At 45.5% G+C, this 13469-nt stretch overlaps 4 protein-coding genes across 4 annotated transcripts; 2 read left to right on the top strand and 2 right to left on the bottom strand.

The window, feature by feature from the left end:
* Positions 1-2541: 2541 nt before the first annotated feature.
* On the top strand, positions 2542-3925 carry AOL_s00112g44 (uncharacterized protein; the record flags this gene model as incomplete). Its single annotated transcript, XM_011127074.1, has 3 exons — positions 2542-2686; positions 2782-3717; positions 3804-3925. The coding sequence occupies 3 exons, from the start codon at positions 2542-2544 to the stop codon at positions 3923-3925; spliced, it is 1203 nt and encodes a 400-aa protein (XP_011125376.1).
* An 870-nt stretch (positions 3926-4795) lies between these two features.
* AOL_s00112g43 (uncharacterized protein) lies at positions 4796-6559 on the top strand (the record flags this gene model as incomplete). Its single annotated transcript, XM_011127073.1, has 3 exons — positions 4796-5112; positions 5181-5779; positions 5844-6559. The coding sequence occupies 3 exons, from the start codon at positions 4796-4798 to the stop codon at positions 6557-6559; spliced, it is 1632 nt and encodes a 543-aa protein (XP_011125375.1).
* An 829-nt stretch (positions 6560-7388) lies between these two features.
* On the bottom strand, positions 7389-9295 carry AOL_s00112g42 (uncharacterized protein; the record flags this gene model as incomplete). Its single annotated transcript, XM_011127072.1, has 3 exons — positions 7389-7574; positions 7636-8562; positions 8879-9295. 3 exons carry the CDS (start codon positions 9293-9295, stop codon positions 7389-7391), a joined length of 1530 nt encoding a protein of 509 aa, XP_011125374.1.
* Positions 9296-11383: 2088 nt separating this feature from the next.
* AOL_s00112g41 (uncharacterized protein) lies at positions 11384-13430 on the bottom strand (the record flags this gene model as incomplete). The annotated part of the gene is made up of 6 exons (XM_011127071.1): positions 11384-11650; positions 11760-12535; positions 12595-12705; positions 12756-12829; positions 12893-13054; positions 13132-13430. The coding sequence occupies 6 exons, from the start codon at positions 13428-13430 to the stop codon at positions 11384-11386; spliced, it is 1689 nt and encodes a 562-aa protein (XP_011125373.1).
* Positions 13431-13469: the final 39 nt, after the last annotated feature.

Raw genomic sequence — 13469 nt, 5'->3', positions numbered from 1 at the left:
TTAGTGTCGACAGTCCAGTTGATCTGATCAATTGAACTGGTATGTTTAATAGTACTTAGTTACTTAGTTACCTAGTATGTTAGTGTGAAAGATAAGGGTATAGTATTCGGAATCGTGCATAATTATCATGCAAAGTTGAATTGAGGTAGATTATGTTGGGTCTAGATCTTGTGATGTTCGTATACATGTACATATTGATATGTTTAGTCCCTGCACTAGCTTGTGGATCGATATCTATAGATCTATACATCGGGTTCTAGCGAATATCTCTCTTGATACTAAATCTATCGATACATTCCACAGGAAGAAGTTGCAGATAGGTTTGAAGATGTTACTCTAGTCTTCCGGGCAATCCGTTCTCCGTTGCACAATAAATTGCATGTCAAGTTCCACGGGATCAACCGTCTTTACTTAAGTATATATATCTTTAACGTTAGTAATATCAATATTCATGAATTCATAGCAAGAACAATTCTACACAAGGTAACTTTTACCGTACAATATAATTGCCCACATTCACAAAAAGTGGCCCTTGCTTATATTATGTCTTTACATGATAATATTATTATAGTATACTCTACAGTGTATTAAATTATCATGCTGGATGAAGCCGGAACTCAAGACACATGCGAACATGGAAAAATAGATGGACAGGGATATGTAACCGCAGCGCCCCTTAAGCCCGAAGTTTGAGGTTTATTGTCCCATCACAGGCGACAAGCCGATGATTGGCGTTAGCCCATAAAAATCTGAAACGGCTCTGCCAGGCGCTAAGACGGGCTGTCAAAGTTTGGTAACGGAGTATTCTTTTTTGTATCCTCTGGCTCCTTCCCGTTACATATACCACGCCGTACTATATACTGCGTATGGTTGTTTGATGCCAGATCTTCTGGAAGAGTAATTGAAGATCTCGGGATAACTTACATCATAGGTCACGTTGGAACAGAGGGGGGATTGGAAAGGGGGAGGACCGATTCTCGTTCTTTCATCTGATTGAAACCTTTTTCTGAAGATACGGTCGTCTAGACTGGTGATTTCTTGTTGGGGATCGTTGAGACATTTGCATTTTGTATTCCTTCGTCCCCCCTGTACATGTACAGTCCTTATACAAGTATCGACATGTACGGTACTTATACAAGTCTAGTTAGCTCATAAGGAGTATGGAAATGTATAAAGCGAAAGGAGCCACGGATTCGAAGACTGTTGGCTAAGCTGAGGATTAGGCCAAGTTGGTGTTCTCCCCTGAAGGCCCCGCCCGGAATTTCAGAATTCTAGAATCAACTGACCATGATATAATATAGTATCCTCAGTTAATTTGTTTTATATATCTTGGTTATTGAAGTCTAATTCAATATAATAATATACTCCCGGCAGGTCCCTCAGCTAGCGACTTTAAAGTGTTTGCGTCGTCACCGCTGGCCGCAAACAAGCAAGAAAGCACTGACCGTACTGGACGGCCTCACAAAACAAACGTCAAACGTGGTGTCAACGAAACACCACCGCGCGAAATAATTAATTTATCAAAACCACGTCCACCATCAAACCATCAAACCTCTTCTCATGCTCTTGCTTCTTATATATAATTGATGATCTTATAATATATATAAATTCATCGCTTCGACTGTCGACGGATTTGGACCTTTGGAAACGGCGAGTTTGCGGGTGCACCCGACTGGTTTTGGACAGAGCAAGCGGGTCAGTCACAGAAGATCGAATTCGAAAAGGGGACCGACTGACTGTTCGGATTCGAGCTGCCGACTTGTGCTAACCCCCCGGCTAGCGGCACCTGCATCTTGCCTGCATCGCCAATCTTTCATTCTTTCGATTCATTCATCCATCCATTCCCTCGTTCTGTTCTCTTCTCTGTACATATATCTATCTATACATCTAATTCGAGTTTTATATCTAGTACTACCGGTGAGTGTGTATGCTTTTAATTGCCTGTCAGCCTTTCTCCTTCCCTCTCCCCCCTCTTTTTCTGTCCTTTTCTCCTTAAAATCCTCCGCGATCCCGAGCTGCATTTGCAGTTGCAGTTGCATCTGCAGTTGCGGTTGCATTTGCATTTTGCTGCGCTGCTTCAGATTTCTGACTTGCATCTCGCTTTCTCAAGCAGTTCCCTCCTAATTCCTGTGGCACGAACAATCCCAGTGATTACGCCCAGACCACCCTTCGAAATTCGAAATTCGACAATACGCGGCATTCGGAATTCAGAATTCAATTCTAAACTACCCTTCGTTATCTTATGTCCTTGCTATAGGAGGACACCTTGCTTTGCTTTGCTTTGATTTGCTCTGCTTCGATTCGATAGCTGGCTATCCCACAATAAATCCGCTTGTACTCCCTCAACCTACATAATCATCGAAGGACGACCACGACACTCAGCCACCACCACTTGCTACCTTTCCTACGACACGCAATTTCGTTTCTATCCCATCATCATCACTTCTTTTCTCAATTACTTCGCCCTCTAAGATTCCCAAACTGGATTTCTCCACAAAGTCCGTCGCCTCTCCGGGAGCGACAGCAGCTGCGTCGTCGAAAATGTTGAGCGTGAAACGGGCAATAATATTATCAGCAATTGTGCTAGTAATCTTCTTTTTCACATCAAGTCAGCGGTCTCAGGAGTTTAGATCACATATAAGAGGTGGTCCGCGGCCGAATGTTGACGATGATGCCGTTCTAACAGGTATGTATCTACACACATACAAATCGTCACACAACCAAACTCCCACGCGGTGGAAAGGGAATTCATATTAACATATATATATTTACCTCTCACAGACCATTCGTCGAAACATCCTGAAGACCACCTGAACAAACTAGTTACCCAAATCAACCCCCCACACCTTGGAAAGCCTGCCCCTCGCCCTTCAAACATCAACGGTCAACCCGTCCGTGACCAGCTCGCCTATCAATTCCCATATGACGTCTCGAACAAGTTCCCGGCTTTCATCTGGCAGACATGGAAGTACACTGTCGCCAATCCCCGATTCAGCGACGGCTATCGTCCGTTAGAAGCCAGCTGGACACAACACCACCCGGACTTTATCCACGAGGTCATAACCGACCAAGTCGCGTTACACTTGATCAAACACCTATACGGATCCGTTCCCCGGGTTCTGGAGGCCTTCACATCGTTACCATCTCCGATTCTTAAAGCCGATTTCTTCCGATACTTGATATTACTTGCGAGAGGAGGCATCTACAGCGACATTGATACTGCAGCGTTGAAGCCGGCGACGAAGTGGATCCCCTCGAATTTCAGAATGGCATCCATCGGATTGGTTGTCGGCATCGAGGCCGACCCCACCGGGAAGAACTGGGCGGAAAACTACTCTCGAAGGCTACAATTTTGTCAGTGGACCATTCAATCAAAGCCGGGCCATCCTGTCCTCCGCGAAGTCGTGGCGCGTATAACCGAAAAGACTTTGGATATGAAGAGGAAAGGAAAGCTACGAAAGGACCAAAGCGGGGTTATTGAATTTACAGGACCAGCGATATGGACGGATACGATTTTTGACTACTTGAACGACGAGAATTACTTTACAGTCCAGAAGCAGAATCCGGTTGATTTCAGGAATTTCACAGGGATGAAGAATCCGAAGAAGATTGGAGATGTTGTAGTTCTACCCGTTACGAGCTTTAGCCCCGGTGTTGGACAATTCGGTGCCGGTGAAGACGATGATCCGCAGGCTTTCGTCAAGCACATGTTCGAGGGTATGTGACCTATCACTTTTTAAACCACGGACTCCTATTTGAATATTTGGATATACTAACCTAGCTTTTTTTTCCCTTCGCAATAGGTACCTGGAAGCCAGAAGAAGAGCGCCACATCGGTGAACCTGATAATATGAGGATTTACCGAGAGGACCAGGAGAAGAAGCAGAAAGAGAGACTCAAGAAGATGGGGATTCATCAAGTATAGTCGATATATTGCCTACAACAGTCTCGCTTTCTTTTTAACGAATTTATTACACGAATTTCCTTATCACCCCTCTACCCTGTCAGCCTTCTCGACCACACCCATGCGCACGTACAGCCTAAAAGTCTTGAAAAGGAAGAAGAAGAGAGCTTATTATCGGCTCTGATTGTTTAAATTGCATTATTACTATTACTACTTTTTGGTACTTAGTTTTTATCTAAGATAGAGAAGCAAAAAAGAAAAGCTATGGTCTTTGGGGATTACCTCCTTTGCAGCGGGGTGTTTACACAACTACTTTTTTTTTTTGAAAATTTGTTACATATCCTTTTTCCTTCCTTCTCTTGTATTGATAGTCTCCTTTGCCTGCTTGTCATTTCTTTTCCTTATTGTCTCGTCGAGCATCTGAAGGCGTTAATTGACGGTGGGATATGATTCTACATCCTCTCTCTATAAGAAGAAGTCGTCCGTTATAGTATAAGTCTAGACCCATGCACGATTAAGTAACAAACGGATGTGAAAGCCATCACGCCATCGACCAGCCTGCAGCTTCCGCGACGCTAAAACCGCATCGGGAAATGCGTCAAGTCTCTTCGATTCGCCGATGCCGCCGGTGTTAACGTTTCCAAACATTCGATTCCAATTGTATTATAAATTAGAATTACAATTACCCCGGTTGTGAAGGTTGTAAATTTATTTTTTGTATTATGTTCTTCTTGTATTAATTAAGTAACTTCCTACTTTGGGTACTTAGGGGCTGGGAGGCGGAAACTTCAATCCTCTTCTCTTTCTTCTAGCTTCTCATCCTTCAAGCCTTGGACGTTCTATACCCCCAGCATAGCATATCATAGCATAGCATAGCCATTCTTATTCGCAATGAAGCGAATCCTCACCAATGTTAATACCTTCGCACGAAGACGTCAGAGTTTACACATCGCCAATCTACGACCTCTATCTCTCACGAATCATCCAAGAACAATACCCATATCGACGATAACCCAAAATCTCCACACCGCTTCTTCTAAACAGAACGCAACTCCGACTGCAACCCCCCAAGATGTCGGCCCTTCTTCTTCCTCGAATCCGCAAATGGCATTCCCATGCCTCGATGCCCTCGAGACCCGTACTTCAAATCTTCTAAACAATTCCACTCCTGTTAAGAAGTTTAGCAGCGGTAGTGGTCCTGAACCTAGGTAAGCAACCTACCCCTCTACCAAACCAATGAAACTGGAACTAACATTCTACAATAATATAAAAAAAGCTACACCTCCGGCCCCCACCAGAGTTTCCACTGCCCCACCCCTCTCCATCTAGACTGGGGCGGTACTCTCTCAGCCTACACAATCGCCTACGAAACCTGGGGTACTCTAAACTCCAATGCTTCAAACGCCATCCTCCTCCACACCGGTCTTTCAGCATCCTCCCACGCACATTCCACACCCTCGAATCCATCGGTAGGATGGTGGGAGAAATTCATCGGACCGGGGAAAGCATTAGATACTAACAAATATTTCGTAATCTGTACTAATGTCATCGGAGGGTGTTATGGTAGTACTGGACCTAGTTCTATCGATCCATCTACTACTACTACTTCAACAAGTAATAATGGGGGGAAAGGAGAACCGTATGCTACGAAATTCCCGATTGTGACGTTGGAAGATATGGTTCGTGCGCAGTTTACGTTATTGGACCATCTGGGTATTCAAAAGTTGTTTGCAAGCGTGGGGAGTAGTATGGGTGGGATGCAAAGTCTTGCTGCTGGGGTTTTATACCCCGAAAGAGTCGGTAGGGTGGTTTCTATCAGTGGATGCGCGAGAAGTCATCCTTATAGTATTGCTATGAGATTTGTTCAACGACAAGGTAACCCTCCCTACTATGAATTTTATAAACCACCATTATACTAACACTTAAGTAAAAAAAAAAGTATTAATGTCCGACCCAAACTGGTCCCGCGGCCACTACTACTCCTCAATCCCTCCACACATAGGAATGAAACTCGCCAGAGAAATAGCAACGGTAACCTACCGTTCCGGTCCAGAATGGGAACAACGTTTCGGCCGTCTTCGCGCCGATTCCACAAAACCACCGGCTTTGTGTCCGGACTTCAAAATCGAAACATACCTGGACCATGCGGGTGAGAAATGGTGTTTGGAATACGATGCGAACAGTCTTTTGTATATCTCCAAGGCTATGGATTTGTTCGATTTAAGCGAGGGAGTGCAGAAGGATGCGAGGGTTAGGAGGGAGTCGTATACGTTACGACGGGGTGGGGATATAGATGAGGGGGGACAGTGTACGCTTACCCTCCCCGATGAAGCATATGAAGAACAAGAACAAGAACAAGAAGAACAAGCTCCATCGTCGTCATCATCATCATCATCACACCGTCAACCACCCAGGGATTTAATAGCAGGGTTATCACCTTTAAAAGATCATAAAGTCCTAGTTATAGGTGTAGCATCAGACATATTATTCCCAGCCTGGCAGCAAAGGGAGATTGTAGATGCTTTGAAAGAAGGTGGGAATGAAAATATTACTCATGTGGAGTTGGGAGAGGATATTAGTTTGTTTGGACATGATACTTTCTTGTTGGATACTGTTAATGTTGGGGGTGTTGTTGGGGAGTTTTTGAAGGAGTGATGTTGTTTCTCTGTCTCTATATCTATACCTACTAGTACTTATCTATCTATGAAGTATCTATGAAGTATCTTATGGCTGGCCGAAGGATTCAAATTGGTTGGCTGGTTGGTTAATTGGTGGTGTACACTAAGACTGGCGTATATATCTTGAAAACAATTTGAAAACAATTTAAAAGACCTCAACCAGAGCACGTTTTGAGAGATTCATAGCACGTTTTGTGTATAGTTTACATAGTAAGACTAGTACTGTCATAATAAAGCACAGACCACGTAATCCTCAACACTCGGACTTAGCGATCAGAAATCCATTTTACGATTTTTTTTTTTGGTTCAAGATGTCAAGACTAACACAGGGAGGGACAGTAGATGCATGGTAGAATAAAAATCTATTTCCATTCTGAATATCTTCATATAACCTGTAACACTAACCCTGGTATCGAATAATAAATATCAAACACCCAATCCCAAGAGGTAGTAGTAAGTAATAGTAGTTAGTAATTCAACTGAGTATCAATAATACATTATCAAGAAGAGCAAAAAAAGAAAGAGACAATTTGAGATAGACCGAACGATGCATGCATTCAAAAAAGAGAAAAGCGAGAACACCCCATGAAAATGACCCGTTCCACCATTATTTACCGTGCAAACCGGGCATAGAAAAACACCATTGATAGAGTAACAGAAACCGATAATAAAATAAAGAAAACCGTTCCTATTCAAACAACCCGTTGTCCAATGTTTCAGCGAGAGGAAGATCCGTCTAATACTGTTTCCTTTATAAGAGAGTTAAGCAAACTAAGGAAAAGTTGAAGAGACTTGGCTTAAACAGTCTAAGCCTGGAGCTTGCGAGCCTTGTCGAAGATGGCCTTGACTTCTTCCTCAACGAACTCCTCGATGCGGTCGAGGATGTCAACCTTTCCAGAGGGCTCCTCGGAAGAGAGGTCGGTGCTGTGCTTGTTGTGGTCACCGAAGATGTCGGTGAGGTTGGAACTTCCACCACCATTGAAGGCGAGGAGCTAAATAAAGAAAGTCAGAAAGTGCGAACTTCGATTACTTGATGGACGAGGAATAACTTACGTTGACGGTCTCCTTGGGGAGATCTCTGAGCTTGCCAGGGGAAGCTATGGAGACCATGCTCTTCTTGAGGGCGGCTGGGGTAAGCTCACCAACGGCGAAGGCAGAGTCCTTGGCGGGTTGGAGGGATACAAAGTAGGCCAAGAGACCAGCAATGTGTGGAGAAGCCATAGAAGTACCGGAGATGGTGTTGACGGCGGTGTTGGAACCGATCCAAGTGGACTGGATGTTCAAACCTGGAGCGAAGATATCGACACACTTGCCGTGGTTGGAGAAGTAGGCACGAGCATCAGCGAGGGTGGAGGCACCGACGGTGACGGCCTTGTTGGCAGCAGCTGGGGAATAGTTGCAGGCATCGGCGTTGTCGTTACCAGCAGCAACGGCGAAGTGGACACCATTGTCAACGGCAGCGTTAACAGCCATGTCCAAAGTAGTGGACTTGCCACCACCGAGAGACATGTTGGCGACGGAACCCTTGAAGCCCTTCTGGGACTTGGATCTCTTGAGATGGTCGGTGACAGCCCATTCGACACCCTTGACGACATCGGACATGGTACCGGATCCGTTAGACTTCAAGACCTTGACGGCATAGACACTGGCCTTCTTGGCGACACCGTACTTCCTTCCGGCGATGGTACCGGAGCAGTGAGTACCGTGGCCGTTACCGTCGAGATCCTCATCATTGGCTGGGATGGTCTTGCCCCAGTTGGCACGACCCTCGAAGTCAACGTGCTTGACGTTGGTACCGGTGTCGATAACGTAGACGTTGACACCTTCACCTCCGTCGGTGGAGTAGAGGTACTTGTTAAAGTTACCGAAGTGGAGGGATTCACGGTGAGAGATACGAGCGAGACCCCATGGAGAGCCCTTTTCTACGGATGGTTCATCGCGGTTGATCCAGACCTTGGAATCCTTCTCGACGTACTCGACCTGCAAAGCGCGTCTTGTTAGTATTTTATTTTATTTTTTTTTTTTTAATCCCATTTAATGATTCGCTATTGGAAGTGGCTTTTTAAGCCGACTTCGGTAACGGCTGGAGTGGTTGGAAGTCGTGTGATGTGGCTCAGGCTCACGAGACACACACTAAACACACCCCTTGACGCGGCTAATCTCGGAGAAGCTAGCGGCGTTTTCGGGGGTCGCCGCACGCTAGCGGCAAGAGCGAGTATCATGGAGAGATAGAGAGATAGGGAGACAAAGGGAGATAGAAAGAGAGGGAGAAATAGAGAGGATTATGATAACTTACGTCAGGGTGCGATCGGATGAGATCTAGAGTATCCTGATCGAAGGAACCGGAATAGCCCTTGAAGGTACCGGCGATATCGAAAGAGTGCTTGAAACCGCCCACGACGGTGTCAACGTCATCAACGATGGTGTTCAAGAAAGAGGAAGATGGTTTGCCGCCCAAGGGAACCTGACTTCTCTTCTGGAGGGCGGAAGCGTGAGTCTTCTGAATCCAGGAGTGATGGGCATCTACGGATTCAGTGTCGACTCCCTTCTTGAAGACGACGATGTAGGAATCCGGGATCTCGTGATCCGAGGCGGAGAGAGTTGAGAGGAGAGGAGCACGAGAGACGACGGATGTGCCGACTGGGGAAGCGACAACGAGGACTGGGCCGGTGGCCACGGCCAAGACGGCCATCAAGGACTGTGTCAACTTCATCTTGGGCTATTATTCTGATTCTTATTATTCTTTACGGTATGTAGTCTTCTGTGAAGGGAGTCTTTAGAGAGTATGGGAAGTAAGAAAGGAAGAGAGAAGAGAAGAGAGGTTTGGGGGGAAAGAGAGCGAGATGGGGGTTTATTTAAAGTGGTTGGCTGGGGATGGATGGGATGGCCTGGAAGGACGAGAAGGATGGATGACGAACAAGCTAAGCTGAGCAAGCAAACGTTACGGGGGACCAAAAGGGCGGAATGAAGGCGGACAAACAGCGGACCTGACTAACACCAACAACCTTGACTGGACTGGGAGTAAGATAATAAATATCTCGAGTTATCTCTTGGTGTTTCTTTTTGAGGTTAAGAGCGTGACCATTCGTCTCGATTACGTGCATCGGCCGGGCGATTGTCTCTTTTGACTATTTGGCGTAGTGGTGTCCTGCATTTGGCTGGACCGAAGCGGGACTAGTTTGGTTATCTGCACCAATCAAGCCCGATGACTCCAACGCTCGCCTTGCATGGCAGAACAGGTTCTCTCTCTGGCTTTCCCGAAAATGGTACCCTTACATCACCACATCATCACATACAGGCGGAGGTACCTTTTTACCGGAGTACAAAGATAGAGAATAGAATCTATATTCGAGAGAGAGATAGAGTAAGGGATGGTGCCACTGCAGATGTTGCATACTACCATACTTACTTACTTACTTGGCTAATTAGGTCGGACAATACATTAGATACTAGATTCACATGCGGCCTATCCATCTGATCCTCTGCATCTTCGCATCCCTCACAAGACCTGTCCTATTTCATTCATCCTCGGAGACTCCCTGGTACAATGAGGAGAGACAGGAACTGGAATAGGCAGGGAAAGGATGAGCTGAGGCTGACCACTCAACATCCACATTCGTATCCCATTCCTCATTCCTACATACATCCATGCACCTATACGTACTAAAGATGATTGAGAGAGACTTTGACTTCAAAAGAATAATAGTACTTACTTATACTAAATGTTGTTTTAGTAATTCGTACTACCGTTTCTAATCCGCCTGACGACAGCGATAGAAACTCTTTTCGATTCAAACTTTACGGACGTGCCATGCCTGGGCATCGCTTCATGAATTCATGACGGATTCAGGTTTGCGGTATGTATATCCTATTTGAAAACGACCATTACAAGTGTTATTGCGATTGATCGTTTTACAAATATTAAATTTGTATCTATTCCAATTACTGGTGTACGTTTAAAGATCAAACATCTGCAAACCCGGCCGTGTTCGAACCATAATTATTAAGTTCTACTACCGATCACCATAGCCATGTGCATGTTTCTTAATTAGATCAGAAACTAAATTAGCAGGTTATCTTTTCGAAATGATACTTACTTGGACCTTGATTTTCAACGATCGGTAGAAATCCTAAAAGATCAATATAACAGGTGTACAAACAGTTATTACGTTGTCAAGCCCAGTTTATTCTATTTCGCCTGGGCTGACTACTTAGAAAGTAAGTACCTACTTAACTTAGGTATACTTTCAAGGCATTCCATCCAAAGATTCCAGGATTCAATCAAAGAGGACTTGCCAGATGGCAACCAGTCCAACAGTTTCACATGAGTAATGGAAACCGGATTCCGATCGAATCTAATACAATAAGTGTGGCAACTCGGCGGTCACGTGTGTTCCCCATATATTATATTATCCGCTATACTATATACGTCTCCTCGAGGATCAGGGGCTATCTCTTCCTTCTCCTTGCTTCCGGCTCTCTTTACCCTACTCGGTCTTAGATCATATGATCGATAGGGGGCAACAGCTGTTTGTCGAGTTAGACTTGACTAGCTCCGGACAGCTAACATACCTGGTAACTATAGCTTGCTGTTAGCTATTGCTAGCTTCAAGCTATCTTGGAGCTTGATCCAGCTATGGCGAGACAGCTCTCGAACTCCGGCGGCAATATTAGTACACATAGCTAGTAGCTATAGCGTCGATTAACATAATTATGGAATAGATAGGTAAAGTTATATGTAGATAAGTAAGTAGATTAGTCTCGAGGCTAGATAATACAATAAGATAGTATAGTAAATATATTACATTCTAAACACTCCAAATCGCGTGGGTTTCTCGTCCACACGTCCTCCCAGCGCCGCCTGAAGCCCCATTGCCAATGTCTTTCGGGTATCTTCCGGCTTGATAACCCCATCATCCCATATCCTCGCAGACGCGAACTTAGCATCAGACTCTGCTTCAATCCTATCTCTCAACTCCGGGTCCTCCTTCCCAACCATCCTCATCACGCTGCTTAACTGTTCTGCCCCCATAACTGCTATCTTGGCATTTGGCCACATCCACATGAACTATTCAATCGAATCATAATTAGCTTCCTTTTCTTTTTCTTTTCCTTTTTCCTTTCTCGCTTCTTCTTCTTGTTTTCTTTTTTGTAAGGGGAAGGAAAGGTAGGTATACCCTCGCGCCATATGCTCTCCCGTTCATCCCATAATTGCCAGCTCCGTAACTCGCCCCGATCACCACCGTAAACTTCGGCACCTCAGCGCAACTGACAGCTGTCACCAACTTCGCTCCGTTCTTCGCAATCCCTCCGGCCTCCGCGTCCCTTCCAACCATAAACCCTGTCACGTTCTGCAAGAAAACCAACGGAATATTCCTCTGTGCGCACAACTCGATGAAATGCGCCCCTTTCAACGCGGCTTCGGAAAATATAATACCATTGTTGGCCACGATACCTACTTTATAGCCGTGAATATGCGCGAATCCGGTCACCATTGTAGTTCCGTATCCTGCTTTGAATTCTGAAAATTCACTGCCGTCTACTATTCGTGCTATTACCTCGCGAACGTCAACTTGCACCCTAAGATTCGTACCCATGATTCCGTCTAACTCCTTGGGATCGTAAATGGGTTCTTTGACTTCTTTAATCTTGCTCTCCTTCGCCGGCCAGTTTAGGTTTGAAATGCTTCTTCTGGCGAGGACGAGGGCATGTGCATCATCGACGGCGAGGTAGTCTGTTACTCCGCTGACGGTGGAATGCAGCACTCCACCACCTAGCTCTTCGTGTGTGACTTCTTCACCTGTCGCGGCCTTGACTAGTGGAGGTCCGGCGAGAAAGATGTGACCTTGTTTGTCGACGATGATGGATTCGTCAGACATGGCAGGCACGTAGGCGCCACCGGCCGTGCAGGGACCCATTACTACGGCAATTTGTGGGACACCCTCGGATGACACTGTGTAGTTTTATTTTAGTCCATAAAGATCTTGTAAGGTAGGTTTGAAAGCAACGTACTTCGAGCTTGGTTGTAGAAGATGCGGCCGAAATGGTCTTTATCCGGGAAGACGTCCTTCTGGTGCGGCAGGTTTGCGCCACCGGAGTCGACGAGGTAGATGCATGGTAGTTCTACGGTATTTAGCTTCTGATGTTTAGCATTCGATGTATATCTGACGTACTGTTCTCTTGTGCAATGGCTTGCGCCCTCAAGTGCTTCTTAACAGTGATGGGGTAGTATGTTCCGCCTTTTACTCTGTAATCTATATTTCAGCAGCTTTTTCTTCAAAGAGGAACGAACTGGGAAAGGCAGCCTTACGTAGCGTCGTTGGCAACAATCATGCACTCCACGCCTGATACCCGTCCAATACCCGTAACTATACCTCCAGCGGGAACCTCATCCTTTCCATATAGATTATACCCCGCTAGCTGCGAGAGTTCCAAAAATGAAGATCCAGGATCCAATAACGCCGATATTCGGCTGTACTAATATGATTACCAATCAGCCGTCTTTTCCTAACTAAAAGATAGAATTAGATATTGGAAACTAAATCATACTCCCTAACCAACATCTTCCCCCTCTCCACATGTTTTTTCCTATGACGTTCTTCACCCCCCACCGAGATTTTCTGGGTCAAGAGATCCAGCTCGGAAACGAGCTTTGACATGTCCGAGGCATTGGATTTGAAGGCTTGGGAGGTCGTGTCTATTGATGATTGAATTGTCGAGACGGCGGTTTCGAAATGGGTGAAGGAGTGTGTTGATATGCTTCTTTTTAGGAGGAGTGGGAGGGTGGTGGTCGCTATTGGGCGCCTCGATAGGCGGGAGACGGTGTGGACTGTTGTGCGGAGGGACATTGTCTAGATTTTGTTTAGTAAAAGTTCAATAGTTCCTAT

Source organism: Orbilia oligospora, assembly GCF_000225545.1.
Source record: "Orbilia oligospora ATCC 24927 unplaced genomic scaffold scaffold00112, whole genome shotgun sequence".
Classification (NCBI taxonomy): Eukaryota; Fungi; Ascomycota; class Orbiliomycetes; order Orbiliales; family Orbiliaceae; genus Orbilia; species Orbilia oligospora.
Note: the sequence above shows the minus strand (reverse complement) of the source record. Positions and strands in the feature narration are given on the sequence as shown.